Source organism: Anguilla rostrata, chromosome 3 (genome assembly GCF_018555375.3).
Source record: "Anguilla rostrata isolate EN2019 chromosome 3, ASM1855537v3, whole genome shotgun sequence".
NCBI lineage: Eukaryota > Metazoa > Chordata > Actinopteri > Anguilliformes > Anguillidae > Anguilla > Anguilla rostrata.
Genome location: NC_057935.1, coordinates 12,138,239 through 12,158,753, shown reverse-complemented (window position 1 = coordinate 12,158,753; position 20,515 = coordinate 12,138,239). Strand labels below are relative to the sequence as shown.

General features: G+C 44.7%; 1 protein-coding gene across 3 annotated transcripts in view; it reads right to left on the bottom strand.

Annotated features, from left to right (window-relative positions):
- LOC135250183 (rho guanine nucleotide exchange factor 6-like) overlaps nt 1–20,515 on the bottom strand; it is a 32,195-nt gene extending 11,680 nt beyond the window's left edge. For 2 of the 3 annotated variants that reach the window (XM_064326232.1, XM_064326234.1), the window contains exons 1-14: nt 20,177–20,515; nt 15,845–15,929; nt 12,580–12,701; nt 11,975–12,182; nt 11,393–11,463; nt 10,160–10,254; nt 9,272–9,367; nt 8,371–8,493; nt 6,463–6,601; nt 6,125–6,184; nt 2,983–3,129; nt 1,578–1,664; nt 1,264–1,345; nt 489–604 (exon numbers count right to left, since the gene is read on the bottom strand). In XM_064326232.1, the coding sequence (XP_064182302.1) occupies nt 489–604; nt 1,264–1,345; nt 1,578–1,664; nt 2,983–3,129; nt 6,125–6,184; nt 6,463–6,601; nt 8,371–8,493; nt 9,272–9,367; nt 10,160–10,254; nt 11,393–11,463; nt 11,975–12,182; nt 12,580–12,630 (1,275 nt within the window). In that variant the 5' untranslated portion in view covers nt 12,631–12,701; nt 15,845–15,929; nt 20,177–20,515. The remainder of the gene's footprint in view (nt 1–488; nt 605–1,263; nt 1,346–1,577; nt 1,665–2,982; nt 3,130–6,124; nt 6,185–6,462; nt 6,602–8,370; nt 8,494–9,271; nt 9,368–10,159; nt 10,255–11,392; nt 11,464–11,974; nt 12,183–12,579; nt 12,702–15,844; nt 15,930–20,176) is intronic. The other variant, XM_064326233.1, reaches the window with a different exon arrangement.

The following is a 20,515-nucleotide window of genomic DNA, read 5'->3' as shown; positions in this document are numbered from 1 at the left end:
CAATAAGATAAGGAGCGTTAGTAAGTGATGATAAGGAGTTAGACAGAGGACTTCCTCCTTCGCTAACCTCAGCTACACAACCAGTCACAGGTTGTGTGTCCAGATTGACTCTCTTTATGTGACTGGCCCTCTTAGTTCGCCTGTGTTTAGACAGCCTCCCCATGCCAAAACTGACTCACTCAGTATACCTGGGCCCAGGCTTACTTTGCTGGTTTGCCTTTGCTCAGATAGAATCTCTGTGGTCTGACTGAATCTCTGTTCTCTGACTGAATCTCTGTGCTCTGACTGAATCTCTGTCCTCTGACTGAATCTCTGTGCTCTGACTGAATCTCTGGTTCTCTGACTGAATCTCTATGTTCAGACTGAATCACTGGCTTTGACTGAATCTCACAGCTCAGGCTTTCTCTGTTGATTTGCTTGTATTAAAACTGACTCTCTCGGTTCCCCTGTAGTCAGATCGGCTGTGGGAGCCTCCTCCATGGTGTTACCTTACTGATGGTGCCCCCAGGGCTGCCTCCTTTGGTGAGAGAGTGCAGGTGATCCAGCCACTCCTGAAGCTCTTGTTGGGTGCTGCAGAACACCATGATGCGATCGATCATGCTACCTGTACACACAAAACCCACACATCGACCAGATCAGACTCTTCAATGGTAGTGGCCATTCTCTGAAATGACTCAGGTTGCGTATAACACTTGATTCAGCACTGAAAGCACCACTTGTAGGCCTAGATTTAATCTACATTCATGCTTATCTTCCAGCTCACAATTAAATGGCAGAGTTTGCATTTTTCTTCACAAACATGATTTTGCTAGTTTAGCAATCAACGCTAGTAACTTGCCAAACTGTACGCATTGAAGGCAAACTTGAGGAAAAACAGAATACTGATTGAATCCTAGCCTTAGTGTATGCTTAGAACCTGCCAGACCAGCTAACCAGCCACTGTCCCTGGCTTATATTTCCAGATTTTATTTAAAAATCGCTCTTTGTTAATAATTGTTGGTGATTGTTCATTTCTTACGCAGTACCTCAGAAGCCAATGCAGCTGTTAGTATAACTCAAGGGGAGTCTGTTCTCCAGCTTAAAGGGAGAGGAAGCAAAGTAGATTCTGACTAACATCTGCAAATAGGCATTGGACCATGTGGAACAAGCTCTACGTTAAGCCACAGAGGAACCAATGATGAGTTCAGACCTCCAGGTCTCGGACACACGGAGAACAACATCTCAGAGGTGCCAGAGGTGTCCTGAGCATTTGGCAGCACACACCTGAGATCTCGAAGGCGAAGTGCGCACTGTCCACGTCCTCTATCTGTCTGCTCACTGTCATCCCCGTCAGAGGTAACCTTCCCTGGGAAGAGGTTAAAGACGGACACCTGTTGTTCTAATTGCAGATGGCACAGGGCTGACTCGTTTATACAAGGAGTGGGATTCTGATGGGTATTGTGTGTGTGTGGATGAAGTGAATGCAAAACAAACATATAAAGAAATCTATCTGTCCTTCCATCCATCCATCCACCTATCCATCCATCCATCTATCCACTCATCCATCGTGAGTTACCTTTGCCTTCCATGTTTCTCACCTGGTAGATGAATCCACTCATGCGAGGACTGGCTGACAGCATGAGCAGAACACCGGGAAACAGCAAGAAGTAGCGCTCCTCCTTATCCTACACCACACACACAAACACACACATGCGTGCACACACACACACACACAAGAAAGCACACAAGCACATAAACACACACACATACACACACACACACACGCACCCATGCACGCACACACACACATACATACACGCAGGCACACAAACACACATACGCGCACACACGTACACACATACACACACAAGCAAGCATGCAAGCGCATAAACACACACACATACAAACACACATACGCACACACACACACCCACATACACACAGACACACACACAAAGGAGAGCCACTATCAGCATCATATCAGCACTCTGACAATAGCAATAAAATGTTGCTACCAGTTCATTTGATGATGGCTTATGTGAAACGGCACACCTAAATTTAACCATGCCAAGTAATAATTATTCAGCTAACCCAAGAGGGAGAAGAGAGATGGAATATATCTGAAATGCCAGCAAATACTGAAGCAGATTTTGATTCAGTCAGAGCAAATGTAAATGACGATTTTCCTGCCTGTGGTAGCGCTAGCTGCCCACAGTAGCTCAGTTTCCCCTCATTACCCTTCACAGAAAAGGTATGCACAACCTGAAAGTGGGCCATCTTTTGCATGCTATATTTGGACCCCCTTCCATTTTTTTAGAGGGTGACAGATTGCAAATTCAATGAAGACATTATCATAAAACTTTGCAGGAAAATGAAGGTCAAAAGCCGCTGAAGCACAGACCTTCACTTTTTCCTGAACAGAAGATGGCACTGAAGGATACACAGCCAGTGAAGAGACACTGAAATATTTAGCAATGTCTCTGCTCAAGGGTGCTTGCTGAAGAACATTCACCTGGGGAGCTACGGTTTAGACAGAGAAGCCATTGGCCTACCGCCATTTCCTGACTGTCAAACAGAGTGAAAACAAAAAAAATAAAGGGGGGGGGGCACTACCAAGATGAGGGCAGCAGAATGGCCGCATGGCTGAGACATCTTCCCTTGTCATTAGGCAGCAGGCCCTAACACCCCCACCAACCCCCAAACTGCAAGAGAATTCCCCGGAGCCCTCAACATAAATCACTTGAGAGGGTGCTCTTAACCGTCCCTTGCTTTCTTACAAAAAATAAACAAAATCAAACACTGAAATTTTACCATCTTTGAATCCAGTTTCATACTGTGCTACGCTGCTAACAGCTATTTTTAAAGCAAGGTTTGTGGTTTTGCTTGCAGCGATTGTGACACGTCGCACTCAGCGACGTGGCGAACTCCCAAGGTCGCTCTGGCTAAGCGCGTCAGCTGAACGGCTACTTTGCGAACGGTGAATTGCCTCTCGAACTCGCTCACCTCACTGGCCGCACTCTGCATGTGCACCTGGGACATGTAGATCACGTGACCCAGAGACCTGATGCTCTCTCCCTCCCAGCCTCGCACCGGCTCCGACACGATCTGCAGCTCCAGGTTCCTGCGCTTCCGCACGTCCTGGCACTGAGACTGTGGGGGAGGGAGAGAAGAGGGAGGTGAGAGGGAGTGACATACAGCAGGGAGAGAGAGGGAAAGGAGAGGGTGCAGAGCGGGTGAAGGAGAGAAGAGGGGGATAAGATGGAGGTGAGAGGGAGCGGCATACAGCAGGGAGAGAGAGGGAAAGGAGAGGGTGCAGAGCGGGTGAAGGAGAGAAGAGGGGAATAAGATGGAGGTGAGAGGGAGCGGCATACAGCAGGGAGAGAGAGGGAAAGGGGAGGGTGCAGAGCGGGTGAAGGAGAGAAGAGGGGGATAAGATGGAGGTGAGAGGGAGCGGCTACAGCAGGGAGAGAGAGGAAAGGAGAGGTGGCAGAGCGGGGAAGGAGAGAAGAGGGGATAAGAGTGAGGAGGGAGCGACATACAGCAGGGAGAGAGAGGGAAAGGGGAGGGTGCAGAGCGGGTGAAGGAGAGAAGAGGGGGATAAGATGGAGGTGAGAGGGAGTGACATACAGCAGGGAGAGAGAGGGAAAGGAGAGGGTGCAGAGCGGGTGAAGGAGAGAAGAGGGGGATAAGAAAGAGAACAGAGGGAGCAACATACAGCAGGGAGAGAGAGGGAAAGGAGAGGGTGCAGAGCGGGTGAAGGACAGAAAAGGGAAGAAGCGGACGGAGAGGAAGAGGAAAGAATGAGGGAAGGGGAAGACGGTGGAAAGAGAGGAAGAGTTTCAGACAGAGAGCGACATGGAGAAGGAGAGAAGGAAAGGGTTCCATCATGTATGGATGAGCTGGCTGGCTGCACTGGGAACTTTTCTCAGACTATACTGGTTCTGCATGAAAGGGGATGAAAAATGAAAAAGACATAATCCCCTGCAGTATGACCTTAGGGTCACAGACTGACTGGCCAACTGAACATGGCAATATGAAGCAGCACTCAATTGTGCCATATATGAGTGCATCTGCATTTTGCATCAATGGTGATAAGGAGGCACATGCTAAATGGAAAGAAGTCAGACTTTCCTTTTAGAAAAAATGCATCGTACAGTAATGTAAAAATTAGACAAAGGGGTGTGTCTTAGGACTATAGCTGAATACAGAGAGGGGGGGAAAAGCCAAGTGTTTCACAAAAGAAAGGTCAGAACAAAAGTAAACAGTCAGAAAAAGAAGCCAGATATAGAATGCCACAGAAAAAGACATGCATTGTTCCAAACCAAAGCAATATGCCTCCTTAGTTTTTCATCATTATTATGACCAGAAAAAATCCCCAAAATATTTTCTCATAATGAAACAAACTCTGGGCGCAAAAGGGGACGCTAGGAGGAGGAAGCGACACGTTGAATTTAAAACACAACACAAACACCGGTACCTCAAAGGGAAACACGTAAAAACGTTGTCTAACACAACGATACTAGTCATGAGTAAAGCTACCAATACATTTTTCAACATGGCGGCGAGATGCTACACAGGCTGGTCTACAGAAATGCCATTGTCTATGGCAAAGATGTAACTAGCCTGTCATCACATTAGTCAAACCCATGAAGACAAAAATACACATCCACTTTTCTCCCTTTTAGAAGTGTCAAACCTACAGAAGAAAAAAATGCGTACTTCCCATGCCACCAACAGAAGGGAAAAAAAAAGCGAACCAAAGGTTAGATAATGTTACCACAATGTTCCATCTCGGTGAGAGAGGGTGCATATGCACATGCGGGTGGCAGCCCAGCGGTGCGGTAACCTTAGGGAAACCTGCAGGAGGGGCTGCAGGAATACTGAGTCACAGCTCCCCGCCGCCCACGCCTCTAAAACTGCTTTCGTTCTGCGCCTCAAACATGCCGCTTCTCCTCCACGAGTAAGCACCGCTTTCGGTACACGTCTACCCACCACGTCTCAGTCCCATACTAAAAATATACGTAGGAACATATGGACCAAGGCATAAAACAAGAATGAAAAGTTTGTGAAAATGACAAGGATTCAATTACTTTGCTGTAGATGCATTTGACTCCTAAGGTAATTAGTGGTACAAATATATTTGGACAACCAATTTTGAAAATGGTCTATACCTCAGGAACCTCTAACATATTTCAGGAGGTTACAATGGCTAAAAAACAACAAATCAAGACCCAAATAATACTGGCTACATAAACTAGGTTAGAAGCAACTTCTCCTCCAGAACTCCCCGATTTGTTCAAACACAATCCAAATTCAAGTACAGGCAGACATGGCAGTTACTCTGCGCATTCTGTTAATCTTCTATGCCACAGAAATTCATTTCAAAGACCACTATCACAGAGCCAATGGAGGAGTTCACAAATGGAGCACTCCTTTGCCCAAACCAACATAAAACGATTGCAAGAGTGAAAGTGGCTTTTAGTTTCCTAAAAATAGGTCCACCAACTCTTCAAAGTACAACAGGTTCTTAACAGCTTTAGTAGTGTGGTGGTAATGTGCAATAAAATGGTGATTATAACATTTTTTATCTACCAACCAAGTCAGACAGCTTATTAATTACTCAACAATTTAGTAAGCTAAATGAAAGCTTGTTATACCTATCAAATATCACTGGCATTGCATGTCTTGCCAACTAAATTAATTGGATAATAGTAAATAAAGCATTTGACTTATTAGCTGACTGCTAATATACATTATATGTATGTGTCAGTTTCCCCCAGTTTTGTATCTCTCCATTTTAATTTAATTGCTTGAACACCACTGGTCTTCTGCTGGCATCTAATGTTACTGCATAAGTAACGAACACCTATCACGTATTTCACCTTTATCTTAGTAGATGTACAAATACCACAACATAGCAGTTCTTACTTGATAAAGGTTATAATAGTATGTGCATTTGCATTTTAATATTCATTTATGGTGGGCAGTTATTATCCGTGGTGCAGACATTACCATGGTATTGCAACCTTATGCCATGAAATAGCATCGGTGCAACAGAATGCCTCTGTATTATATTGTGGCCACAGGCAGGAGACACCGAAGAGCGCACGGTCCCTGAGGTCCAGCGGCAGTTAGCGGAACTTACCGCCAAGTTCTTAAAGGCCGTTGTGGCTTTCAAAATGTCGCTATAGTCTGGGTGGGCTTCCTAGAAGAGGAGGAAAAAAGTTTTTCAATCATTAAAATAATAGTGATATTTTACATCTGTTCATCACTCATCTCACTTCCAACCTACAGGAGCTTATTTAGTAAACACAAGGGCAGTGGTGGCGTTTTCATCTATTGTAGTACCAAAACAAGGCAGCAGAGTGTGCCCAGAGATGGAGAGGGGGGCATGGCAGTGACGTAGTAAAGGAACAGTTGTAAGCTGTGGAGGCTTAAGGAGCAGCGGAGGTTAAATGTGATGACACGGCCAGGGAGGCTAACCTCCACGTGTCTTTCCAGCTCCTGGAGCAGGGTGGGGTATTTGTCCAGCCGCATGAAGGGCCTGCTGAGGCTGCTGGTCAGGGTCAGGACCCCGGGGCCGCTGGTCCCCTGGCTGTCCATGAACTTGTCCAGCTCCTCACTGGAACACAACAGTGCGCAAATGCACATACATATACACACACACACACAGACACACACGCGCACACACACACACACACACATGCACACAAAGACACACACACGCGCAGGTGCGCACACACGTACACACACGTACACACACACACACACACACACACACACAAACATCTATCAATGACAATGAGACAGCCTATGAGCTGAATTCAGGTACTTTCATTAAATGAATAAATGAAAATCATAAATCCTCTGCCAGGCATTCATCACTTTATTAACTTTTTTTTATTGACTTTTAAATTCCAGTTTAAAACTCCAAAAACTGTTAATGGGATCCATATCAATATCTACAATATTTAAACAGATGTTCCACACATTTTGATGAGCAATTCTTTTTAAATTTGCTTATTTCCTGCATAAGCTGCCAGTGATGTTTAATTCAAATGAGTTATGCTCTGAAAAAGGAAAGCATATCTTTGAACGGTTGCTCTCTGTTTCTGTGTTAAACCGCAGCTACTGATATCCTGTTAGATTGGGAGCAATTTCCTGTTTCACTCTCCCTGCTCTCCTCATGTCTCTTTTGTTACCTGAACAAACACGACCAGCAGACAAAAATAAGATATTTACACTGACATTAAAGAGACCACATACCACAGTCAAAAATCTTTAAAAATAGCACCTTTCACAAAAAATACAATTGCCATGAAAGTTGCAGCTGTTCCTGTGTGTGAACAGCGAGCTCTGAAATCTATGTCAATGTCAATTCTGTTGTCAAATTATGGCAATTATGCTATAATTTGTTTGTACAAATCATTTACGGGAGCCTTCCATAAGGTCAACATTTTCACGCAATGCAACAGTTTACTGGGTTCACCACTTACAGAAACATAAAGGCTGCCACCTAGTGGAACTATGAGGGAAGTAGTAAATCCTACTATCTACACTCTACATCAGAGGTCCTCAAACCTGGTCCAGGAGAGCGACAGGGCCTGCCAGGTTTTGTTTTCACCTTAAAATTAGCAACCAGATCAGACCCATTATACCAAGTGAACTGAGGTAACTGTTTAACCTCTTAAAATTCTCAATTAAATAGGGAGTAATAACAAGACCTCCCAGGTTGGTCACCTCCCTCACCTGGTCTAAACAGGGTCAAACAGCTGATAGGACAGAACTTGAACCATAGTAATATCCTTATAATGTTCTACCAGATTAAACACTATTTACTATTTTCTAAAATATCCTTTTTGGGGCTATCAAGACTTTTCCCAGCATGTATTTATTTAAAAACAACCAGAGGGCTAAACGTAAATTACATAATATAATTTATATTATGCCATTTAGCAGTCCCAAACCACTTACAGAGATTGCATTTTACATAAATTTACTTCATATATCTGCATATTTGACTGAAACAATTCAGTTTAAGTACTTTGCTCAGGGTACAACAGCAGCAGCCCAGCTAGGAATAAAGCCCACAACCTTTAATTTGAGCCCAGGTGTAATACCATTATGCTACACTGAGACCATTTATACTGATCAGTCCCCTACACACAAGGCTGAAATGTCTCTGCTGTGAATCATCCATCTCCGTGACTGCTCCTCTGGCCAACACTGGGGCACAATCCGGCCTGTGTGCATCAGTCATAATTCAGCCACAGATCCTGCAGACCCACCAGACACTCAGCTCATACAAGCCCGAATGAAACAAGTGTAGGTGCTGAGCATCTGGTGACTGTGGTGAATCTTTGGCTCAGTGCTGAAGTCCAGGGGACTCACCCGTGGTCAGTGAGCACACACACAGCAGAGGGATGGTTGGAACAGTACGACAGGTACAGCACCCTGATCTGACACAACAGGTTCAGGTAACAGCCACCCAGACGCTGCTGTCCCTCTGGCATTCTGGGGGAATGAGAGAAGAAGAGAGGGAGAGAGGGAGAGAGAGAGAAATATAAAGATATCCTCAACAGGGGTTGGGAGGGGCTACTGGCAAAGAGGTTTACATGAACTCATAACATATACAGTGTTCACAAAAACAAATGGATTAGGCTGTCAACTGTCTACTGCCAGTTTCCCTGTTTACCAACAGAGGGCGCTGCATGACCACAAAAGACTGAGAACACAAGCCACTTTTCCATGTGCTCACTGACAGCTGTAGGTCAGTTAAACCTGAGGACACCCAGAGATATTTCAACGTGATGCAAGCCAACCGCATGTTAGCTGGTGATATAATGAGGTTTATTTATTCAGCATCTCCAACCATACTGCTAGCCTTGTGCGCTAGATCTACATACAAGCAATTTCTTTTCCCAAATCCGTTTTGCCACTCTCTCTCTAAACTAGTTACCAAAAAGGCGGAAGCATAGCTTCATCCGTCACAGGCTGGCAAGTTAACTAAAATTTGTAATTAATTTGCAAATAAACCCAAGAGGCAGAAGAAACTATTCGTTACTGAAGCAACAGTTTGCTTCAACTGAAATGCTTGAAAAATTATATTAAAAACATTAAAACTTTGAAAATTTGAAAAATTCCTCAGTGCATAACATTCCCAAAGAGGAACATTGTCTGACATCACAGAAAAACCAGCCTCTTTTTTGATTAGACAAGAAACCCTCAAACACAGTAATCGGTACTCATAAATAAATAAAATAAAACAAAATGAAAAAAAAAAACCACTTACTTCGCACACTCTTCTAAGGCCACACAGAGGCCTTGCTGAAATGTCAGGACGTCTTCCAGGTTCCCCATCAGGCTTGTGCTGTCTGCACTGGATAGCCTGCTCAATTACAATTACCACACATTTCTAACGGGAAAGGATGGTCCAGTTGTTTCAATGCCCCATTCCATTTTTTAATGACATCCATTACAAACATGAAAAGGGGGGAAAAAATGTTGGAAAATGAGCTAAAGAATATCAATTACACACTGACACGAGGAAGTGCTTTTTTAAAAAAAATTTTGCTGTATGGAAGAGCTGGTTAGGTCATGTAATGTATGGAAGAGCTGGTTAGGTCATGTGATGTATGGAAGAGCTGGTTAGGTCATGTGATGTATGGAAGAGCCTGTTAGATCATGTGATAAAGGCAATAACATGGAGCATTCAAGTCCAGGCTTGGCACGATGCTGGGTAATTTTGAGTCTGTAGGTAACTTGTGTGCCAACATGGGCTGAATGGCCTGTCCTCACCATTCATGCATTCTCATGTCCGTAAACGGCACGGGGTGCTGAATATTTGAAGACTAACAGACTTTAAAAAGCTAAAAACGTAAAGCTCATCTAACCCCTATCCATGTTTTCTCCTACAGTACGGAGGAAGCTCAGGAGCACAGCCAGCATGGAGTTACAGACAGTCTTTCATCCCAGTCACCTGACAGCTAATTTGGGCCATTCATTAGGGTCTTTAAATGACTGCGCTCTTGGTGTTTAGTAATTTATGAACATCTGTGAAAGCCTGTGGTGTTGTGGCTCTCCTGGGAGCAGGGTTTATTAGGTCAGCTGATAATTGTGTTTATTCACCATCCCACTTCTCCCTTCCACAAACCCCCCCGCCCCGCCCCCGCCCCCTCACCTGTCGCTGGCCTGCAGGGGGCGCAGGTAGCAGCCCAGCAGGGCCTGCAGTTCCTTCACAAACTCTCGCTCAAACTCCAGAATGTCCTGGACCACCTGAGACATGGGAAACGCCAATCAGAGCATTAGACACGCCTCTCTATCTGAGCAGGGAGAATGCTCAGTGGAAGACTATCAAAGCAACGCATAATGAGCCTTCCATGCGACGAGGAACAGGAGCCACCGTGTAATCTGACCTGGATTCTATACTTAAATCAGCAGGCTCCCTCCATTTTCTGTATTCTGAATAAAATTAATATAACTAATCAAGGGAAAATAAGGCATGTGTTAATTTATCATCCTTTTATTTCATACTTTTCCAGATGAATAAGAAAATGAGAGCATCTGAATGGAGCACCAGCATTGATACTACTCTGATTGATACTAACTTTAAAGTGATTATAATAATTGAGGCAGGCTGAGGCACAGACAGCACCAAAACTAGAGCAGCAGGAAAGGAATTAATGACCCGACAGTCTGCATGCGACCCAGTGTGGCTATGATGAAATGCAAACGCAGACTCCAGTAGGGCTTTTAATGCCATCGTACAGGAGCAGGGAGCCAATGGAAGCTCGGTAAATAAAGGGAGGCTACTTTCAGCATGGCGCCTGGAGAAATAGCATCTGATCTTAGGGAGAGGTATCAGGAGAAAACATTTATGAATGACAAACGGGAGCGCTGCTTTCGCTCTGACCAAAAATTGAACATAATCAAAAGGGAGACGCTTGTTAAATATTAAAAACAGAAGTTACACAGCTGGTAATCATTACAGACTCAAATGACTGCTAAAGCATACATAGACCATTTTGGTTTTAAAAAATATATATATATTTGTATGCAATCATTATATTTAAATGATATCACATTTCTCTTTCTCTCTTGGTCTCTCTCATACACACACACAAACACACACATGCACACACATTTCTCCAACACCTTACGTAAAATCTTATAACATACGCAATAGGCTTAAGCAATAAAATTGAAGGTGTTAAACCAACTTAAACCAACTAAAAGGATTCCACCTTCCTTGTTCTACATGAACAAGGGGAGGTTTATGTGAATTAGGACAATGATTCTGGGTTCAGAGGTGCTGTACGAAAGGAGAGTCTATGAAACACTGGTGTAAGAAGCTGAGAGTTCACACACAGTGGGGTACTGGTGGTTAAAAGAGGTGGGGGGGGGGGGCACTCACCACACTATAGTAGTTCTTAGTCAGCTGGGGCAACTCAAACCCTTTCAGACCTCTGGGAGACATGGGCTTCTCTGGAGAACACAAACACAGACGCACACAGTCAGTGACTGACAGGTGCCTCGCAAAACTACACCCTCATGCATGCACAGAGCTAGATGCCTTCAAAGCCTCCCGCCACCTGCTCTTCATCAATCACCACTTCAAAACCCCCCGACCGCAAAGGGCAGGTCCACATCACAGTCTGGTGAAAAGTGTCTGCACACCTGGCACTCGCCCACAAGAAGCAGCCACACACTGCTTTACCTTTTTTTTTTTTTTTTTTACTTCATCATTATTATCTTTCGACTTGCCACACTTTCCAAGTTTGACGTGCAGTGCGGCGAGCCGCCATGACAACCAAAACGGCACTCGAAATAAAGCTACCATAACGAATAAAGCTACAGTAATAAATCTGAAAACGGCGGTTACGCAGTTGGAATTCCCAATATGTGCGTTCACGCTCACCTCTGAGACTCTTTCAGGACCAGTAAAATAATGAAAAGCACTAAAGCATGCGAGTGAGTGAGCGTTGTTCCCACTGACCAGAGGGCTTGACCTCTCGGACGTAGTTGCTAGGGAACCAGCCGGTGCGGCCGCCGACGGTGCCTTCCCACCAGCCGCCGTCCTCTTGGCGGGTGACGCAGATCAGGTCGCCCTTGCCGAAGGACAGCTCGTCCTCGTTGTTCTGCTTGAAGTTGAAGCGGGCCTTCACCAGCAGCTGCCCGCCGCCGCCACCGTTCTCCGACATCTCCTGGGGAGCGAGAAACGAGACGGGGGGGGGGGGGTTTATTGGTATAAACAAACCAACCTGGCTGGCTGACACCCGCTCATACTGCTCATTGGGTGTATATGTATAAGTACAGGTCCGAACACAAGCCCTTGAGGTACTCCCAATAAGTCCGGCAGAGTTTCAGCAATGGGGATAATGAGCTTCTCTAACATGTTTGGATTGCTTATGCAGTATGCATATGTTGTTGGAAAAGTAAGTGTGTGTGTGCATGTGTACACTTGTATGTGTGTGTGTGTGCATGTGTACGTTTGTGTGTGTATGTGTGTGTATGTATGTGTGGGGGTATGTATACAGTATGTATGTGTGTGCATGTGCGCATGTGGGTCTGTGTGTGCATGTGCGTGGGTGGCAGCCTTACCACAGATTTAGACTGTCTGCGCAGGGACCTGTTAGACTTGCACGAGGGCATAAAGCGTGCACAGGAAGCCAGGCAGGGTGCAGAAGCGCTGGGCCGGGGGCATGGCCTCTCAGAGACACAGTCTGCAGGCAGGAGCACAGCGTGAACACCAACGCTTCATGTTAAAGCACAAAAAGAAGGGGCTCAGTCTATCATACTGTGGGCACACACGGGTTGGCTGTCTTTAATATCACACATTTCTGCGCAGGCATTGTCACTCTGGCCCCATTTGGGGAAAGTGTGCAGGTGTACCACAGCACGTCCGTGTCACCTCATGTAGGACAAAGCTTGCACACAACAAAACTGATACCCAAGATGTCTTATTCACTCTCAGGGGAGAGCATGGTTTCAGTTCCGTCCTCAGTTCATAAACATAAAAATCTTATTGTAACAGCCAACAACAGGCACTCATATCCAGAGCGACCAACAAAAATACACACTAAAAGGCTTGCCAAAGAACAGAAATGGAAAACATCCCATTAATTAGTTAGAGGGGTCTACTGAAGGGATGTAGGCTATTATAAGAACGTATGTCACATGGTGTCTTCCACACATATCAGGACTTAGGACAATCAAATTATCAGAACCCCTCTTTTGGATGGAGATATCCAAGCTGAGGTCCTGACTCCTTGTGGTCATTTAAGAGATTACTGTCATTATTGCAAGGACTGAGGGGGTTACTTGATGTCCGGGCAATATTCACAACCCGGCATTCTCAACCTGTCTGCCGAATTATCCTCCATTTTACTTATCTTATGACTTCCTCTCTCTCCACCTCAGCTGAAATGTGGTGAGAGTTCTGGTGTAAAATGGCTGCCCTGTATAACCCAGTTGAGCGCTGCACACTGACAGCGGCTGACGTGAGTTTTGTCCTTTGCTACGAAGTGCTTTGTGATCACACGATGAAAGGCAATGTACAACAGCAAATTAATATTATTACTATCAAACAGGGGCTAAATTTAGAAATCACTTGATTGGGTTCAGTGCAAAACAGGAAATTAGCAGTTTCCACAAGCAAGGCCAATTTTCCTTTCAAGCAGTAGAGTCTGCAGACCACTTGTGAGAGCTGGCCGTGTGCCTTTTCATGGGAGGGGGTTGAGGAGGAGACCACAGTTATCACAGCAGGGTCAGAGCTGGCAACGCCAAACCGTACAACTGCATCTGTGCTGCCGGGGTGGGGTGGGGGGGGCACACGGTGAACCCTGCGAGTGCGTTTGATTCCACCTTCCCTACTATTACTGCTGTTTTTAGAGCCGTAGCCCATCTGAATGAATAATGTGCCCTTCTGAACTCTCACTGTTACCCACAGTCTATTCCTTGCTCGGGGGGCAGTGCAAGGCAAATGTACCACATCACCGCTCCATCACAGCACAGCCGTCAACCCAAATTTTACACTGCGCTTCTTCAGGACGGCACGCGATTCCAGCAGCGAGCAAAGACACTGCCGCCCTCCCTCCGCCCTACTTTCCCCACAGGAGGCCTACTCCTGCCTGTAGGCAAGTGAAACCAAAATGAATCATATTTCATTTTAATCAATGTTCTACTGAGTCTGACAAGCAAATAACTAAACCAAAATAATCAAATGGGGTCACATTCAATTTCTATGCAAGTTCATACATATTTTTTTACAATGACAGAGAGAAAAAAAAAAGGAGCTAGTCCTTGCTGTAAATTCAAATTTCTACTGTGCGGCTAATGATCTGCCAAGCTGAAATCATTGGACACACCTTCCCATAATCTTCCCAGTCTCACCTACTGAGGAAGTAGGAGAACACCGGCCCTGTTGCATACACACATTTGTGAGGACAATCCGGGTTACAGGATTAATTGCGTATCCTACTTATAACTATGAGACTGTGGGGGGGCAGAGGTGAGCAGATTGCAGCTGGTGGCTAATCCAGTGGGGGCCCAGTCATCATGGTTCCCCCCATCTTATCCTCTCATCGCAGATGAGGCCTGCTGGCAGCCTGGGTCAGGCAAGGCAACCAATCTGCCAGCTACAGGTGGTAAGGGTTTCAGAGCCAAGCGGCCCAGGGGACAGCCGTGAGCCACCAGTCGTGATGGCAGCCTCTGCCACCTGGAACCCGCAGGTGACCCAGATGGCAGGAAATGGCACAAGATCAACTGTCACCTTAGAAGCCACAGAGAGCAGGACTCAGATGGGGAGATGAAATGGTTAAGTGATATGGCCCTGCCATATCTGTATCAACAAATACAAGATCACTCAAAAAGCTGACCGTCACAGTTTAATATGACTGAAACTTTTACTAAAACCTTGCTCAAAGATACACAGCAGCAGACCAGCAAATCAGACAGCAGAGGCCTTTAAAGATTATTGCAGGCAAATAAGAAAGTGTGATCATAGGCAAAATAAGGTAATTGCCCATCTTGAAAGCAAATTTGTAAAATCTTTAAACCTATTTTTGAGATAAATAATGTACGGAAAAATATGAAAAATGTATGAAAAAAGTTCTTGCTCTCAATGGATTTTATTAACAGCACCAAATACAAAAGTTGAACTAAAACTGTTGACAGTCAATTTGACAGAAAAAAAATAACCTGCGTGTTCCTGGAGACCACAACGCTCAACACAAGGGGAACACACTGATCTGTAGCAAAGCCTCACACTTCCCCATGCCAGGGGACTACTGCACTAGGGGACCACATGATATTTTAAACACTGCAGTGGCTCAAACCATCTGTGTGGCTCTGTTCAGCTCCATACAATTTCAACAGAAGCAGAAAATCATCGGCGAGACGCAGCAACGTTAAAAAGGTTTACATTCGGAAACAGCGGCGGATCGAGTGGCCAGGCCCTCGTGTCCCTGCGATCTCAAACAGTGGGTCGCTGTAATGTGACCCTCCTTACATCAAAGATGCATGTGCCTCTGAATGCCACACTCGACAGTTTCTTCACTGTTGACTTGCACCACAGAATCTACAGACATACTGCATACGTAAAGGAACTGAATTATTTGCTTAGTTTGCCCATATCCAAAGCGATTTCCACAGCTTACAATATTTTACAAAGTATCCAGTTAAAAAGCTGGGCATTCTCAATGAAACAATTCAGGTTAATGGAGGAGAACAGCAGTGATCCACCTGATAGGTTAACTTTTCAAATTCCAAGAACAGTTTCTTACCCAGTATGCTATGCTGCCACCTGAAAAAAAGGAATAAATCTGAATAAAATGATGAAGAAGGGGGATGAGGGGAGGGGTCTTACCTTGAGTAGTGATGTTTACAGCCAACAGGGTGCTCAGAATCTTGCCGAAGTTCTCACCCAAATAAAGGTTCCAAGGTTCAAAACCCTGCCGAAGACACAGGCACTTCACAGTAAACACAAAGTCACTAAAAAGGGGGCAAAACAAGTAGGTCAAAAAAAAAAATCACACGAAAGCATCTTTTCCCCTGATCACAAAGAAGTGAGCAGAGGATGGCTTTGCTGATTTGCGAGCACAAATCGCGGCAGCGTGCGCTAACGTGCTGTTAGCGAGGGACTGAATGAAACCCGACGTGGAGAGGAAAAAAATAAATAAGCCGTCGGGAAAGCAACCCGCATTTTACTGATCCAGAAACAAATCGCTCTTTCCCGTTCGCGATTGGATGCGCTGGCTCTCTGCGTTTTGTTTGGCTCTGACCATTATCCTCTTCCCTTCAGAGGGTAAGGTTACACATGTTTAAATAAAACATCTTAAATATAGCGTTTGGGTGGCTTGGCTTGTGGGTTTTCCTGCCTAAACCTCCCCATACTGCCGGACAGCAGCAGCTGTTCCACTCTGGACACAGCAGATGCCTGCTCTTCAGTGGAAGCCTGTCCAAATGCACTCAGTCATTCATCCAGTCAGTTTACCCCAGCACCATCCATTGTATCCATTTTAATGCATTTCATGCATCACCTTCTGAAGGGGGGACAACACTCCATAATTCTACTGCACCAACGAAAGCATCGACTACTTGTGTTCTCCAGTCCTAATTATAGGCCCATGACATTTGCGTCTGTTGTCGTTTGTAACTATTAAACTTTATGAAGCTTCACACAGGCAGAATGAGCAGCCCATGGGGTCAGAAAAGAAAGCTGAGGTGCTGTGCTCCCGTCTCCTCGGCCCTTCTCTCCCTCTGCAAAGAAGAAGAAGAAGAAAACTTGAGGGCCCCGTTGCCCGCTCGCACGTCTAACCGGGCCTGCGCGCGTATTTTGACGGCGGATAAAAATAGGTTCACATTAAACAGAGCTGACCAGAGCAGGGGCGAGGCCCCGCGCAAACGGAGGAGAAAATACTAATGACACCCTAGCAGGCAGAAGCGGTCGGCTGGCTTTCTTTCTCCCTCGCTGATGTCATCCGCGGCCTTGCCACAAAGGGTCTAATTATGGACACCAAAAATGGCATCAGAGTCAAAAGGGGAAGATGTCTCATCTGCACTGCAGACCAAAAACCCTTTCAGTTTAAACTGCATTCCAGGCCAGCTGAAGAAGCTGCTTCCTTCGGGAACTGTTCATTCTTTAGCAGGGGAGAGAATTGAGAGGATTGCTCCCGAGCTATGGAGAAATGGAGGGGACATTCAAAGCCTCAGCAGTCTCAAGTCTGCCCCCTGAACAGGTGCCCTCTATAATGCCTGGGACAGTAAAAGGAAACACACTTAATTTTATGATGGGGAAATACACCCCCTTCTTACCCATGACCATATCACAGACCATGGCCATAAAACCCAGCATTGTGCATTGTGTGTTTACATAACAATCACGCTAACTGTTGATTTATGTTGTTTGGCTTATCATAAATCAACTGCAATGTCTAAAGTGAATTATATGATTTTCCCTAAAGAGAAAAAACAACCTCCTGTCTCATTATGCACCCTCCACATGAAATAATAATGAAGTGGATGCACCCTGTGCAGGAAGACTGGGGAGAAGTGAGAGTGATCGATAGCACACAGGGCGAAGGGCGGCATGCGGTTGACCGAGGTGTGTGTGTGTGTGTGTGTGTTTGTTTGTGTGTGTGCGAGAGTGTTTGTTTGTGTGTCTGTTTGGGTGTTTGTGTGCATGTGTGATTGCATGTGCACACACTTGTGAGCCCTCCACAGTGACTGCCTATTCAGGAACTGCAGTACGGAATAACCATACACATTGGAGGATTTCGCCCAACTCATTAAAACAAGAAGCAACAGTTAGCAGGAAAGGGGGGAGACTCATGTTTCCCTCCACAGGTTGTCAGGCAGGTCCTGTGTAAGCGAGCAGCCCCCTCAGCTGTGACCAGCGAGCAGCTCTGTCCCTCCGTCCCAGGTGACCAGGCCTGACGGCTGTTTATCAGGGCAATAAACGGAGCCACAGGGGAACAGGTGGGAACAGCGTCTGCTCTGGCACTCTGGCAGTTTTCCTCCAGATCCCCCAGACAACACAGGCGTGGGGACACTTAACCGAGCGATGTAGGCAAGATCTTCTTTAATTCAATCTTTCTATGTGGTCTTTGTACAAAAAAAGAAATTTTTTTTTGCACGAATTTCTGAATTTCTGCCCATCTGGAAGAAGACAAAATGGAAACAAAGAAACCCTTGTTTCCGATTCCCTTAAAAAGGAAGAATGTGAAATGCAGTTGTGTTAGGAGTATTACTAAATTTCTCCATCTTAATATATGCATTTTAAAGTAATGAAATTAAATGGAACTTATGCATTCATTAACCATTCAGATTCGTCACTGGAGTTCACTCACTTACTTGACGTGAAGAGTACAGCAATCTATTAATAAGGTAATGCATTATCTAAACTACATAGCTTATTTTCCAACTCAATGAACCATGAATGTCTCATCAAATAGGAAAAAAGCTCTGTAGAGCTATATATATACATATGCATATACAGTGCCATCTAAAAGTATGACAATGGCAGAGTGAAATTTGTCATTTTTGCTATATAACTAAGGCACTAGGAATTCAGATCAAAGGGTGAATGAGACAACAGTACAGACCATCAGCTGTTATTTCATGGCATTTACATGTGTATAAGTTTTACCATTTTACAGAAACAGTTGTTTTCGCGTTGAGTCCCCCCATTTTTAGTTGTGCAAAATTAAGTTAATAGATGACTGACTGGTGTTAACTGTTGCTCTTGCCTTTTGAACGGATTGTTCACACATGCGTGAGTGTCTAGTCTTGGTTTTAGGCTTTGTTTTCATCTGTGGAGATTGCATTTGGAATCAGAGGCATACGCCATCAAGAAAATAAGAGAACTATGGCTGAAAAACAACTAATCTATAAACTGAGATAACATAATTCATTAAGAAGGAACAGAAACTGGAATATTTTCTGCTGTACAAAAAGTACAGCAGTTTGGAAAGCGTTGAAAAGGAAATGACCCTTTGGTGGAAATAAACACCTTACAGGTCGGCCGAGGAAGACAACTACAGTGAATGACAGATAAACCAAAAGAACTGTGAACAAAGTGGGCAGAGGGCAGAGGTGAGAATATTACAAGCCACTGTACGCAGAAGACATTGAGAGCAGAATTATAGAGGTGACACTTCAAGGTGCAAACCCCTAATCAGCAGCGAGAATCAAAAGGCCAGGTTAGAATTTGCAATAAATATTAAAACACTAAGCCAGAGAGGTTCTAGAACAAAGTTGTATGAACATCAGTGAAACCAAAATAAACATCAACCAAAACGGTGGAAACCGGAAAGAGTGGAGAAAGGAACGAGCATCCCATGATACAAAAACATACCACCCTATCGCTGATATAGGGAGGAAGGGGTCGCATACATCAATGGGAAAAAGAGTCAGTCATCTGATTTAATCCAATCGAGCATGCATTTTACTTGCAAGAGAGGATACTAAAGACAACACACCCCGAAACACTGCAGCTGCAGTGAAGGCCTGGAGAAGCATTTAAATACCATGAAATAAAAGCTGATTGCCAGCAGTTTTGTCTCATCCATCTTTTGACCTCAAATTCAAATGCCTTAAGAATATAGAAAAAAAACCTCACTGTACTTCACTCGACCATCACCATACTTCAGGGCACTTTGTGTGTGTGTGTGTGTGTGTGTGTGTGCATATATTTGTTGGACTGAAAACGTCTTGAAACAGAATTCTGAAATCCTTCAAATTGCTAAATGCAATGCCATGCACAATTTTTGAGAGCACAAATCACAATAATATTTCTTATTGCTAACATATACGCTAGGATTTCCTAGGCCTACCTGTTTAATGAGCGTGTCAAACGTATTACCAATTTGCACGTAACTAGCTGTATTGAACAGGAAATTAAAGGTTACATGATGTTAAACACACAGGACATTTTTACAGTCGTAGACAGCAGGTGCAGCCCATGCAACTTCATAAAGTTCTGCAGAATAGCAATTCTAAGATGAAACCTAATTAGGCAGGAGTATCTTACCTAGCTACCCCTTCAGTCTTTGTTCGATGACATTTCTGTTCACGTCAAGAATAGTGGCAACTAGCATATTACTGTAGGTGACGAACATGAATCTGGAGAGTGCGCAGGAAAAGGCAAGAAGCGGTGCATAGAAGTAGCGTAATATGAAAAGTGACAAAGCACACTCACCTCAGTTTTCAGAGTTGTGCACCCGTTTTAGAGCTCTGTGTCTGAAATACATTCAGCTTCGTTTCTCGGATCCTGACAATACTAAATCATAAAACGAATGGGTAAATTATACATTTAGATCACTATCTTTTAGATCTTGGAAACTAACACGCAATCTCCAACATTTGTGCAAGCACTGCAACATAGTACTCCATGGTCGCTATATACCCAAGTGTGCTGTCTGACTCGTCTGCTTCAGTTTACAAACTGTGTACGCTACTTACTCCCTCTGTCGCCCTCCTTCATACATACAAACGCGCACTACAGGCGCTGTCACACTAGGGTGGGAGATAAAGCGGA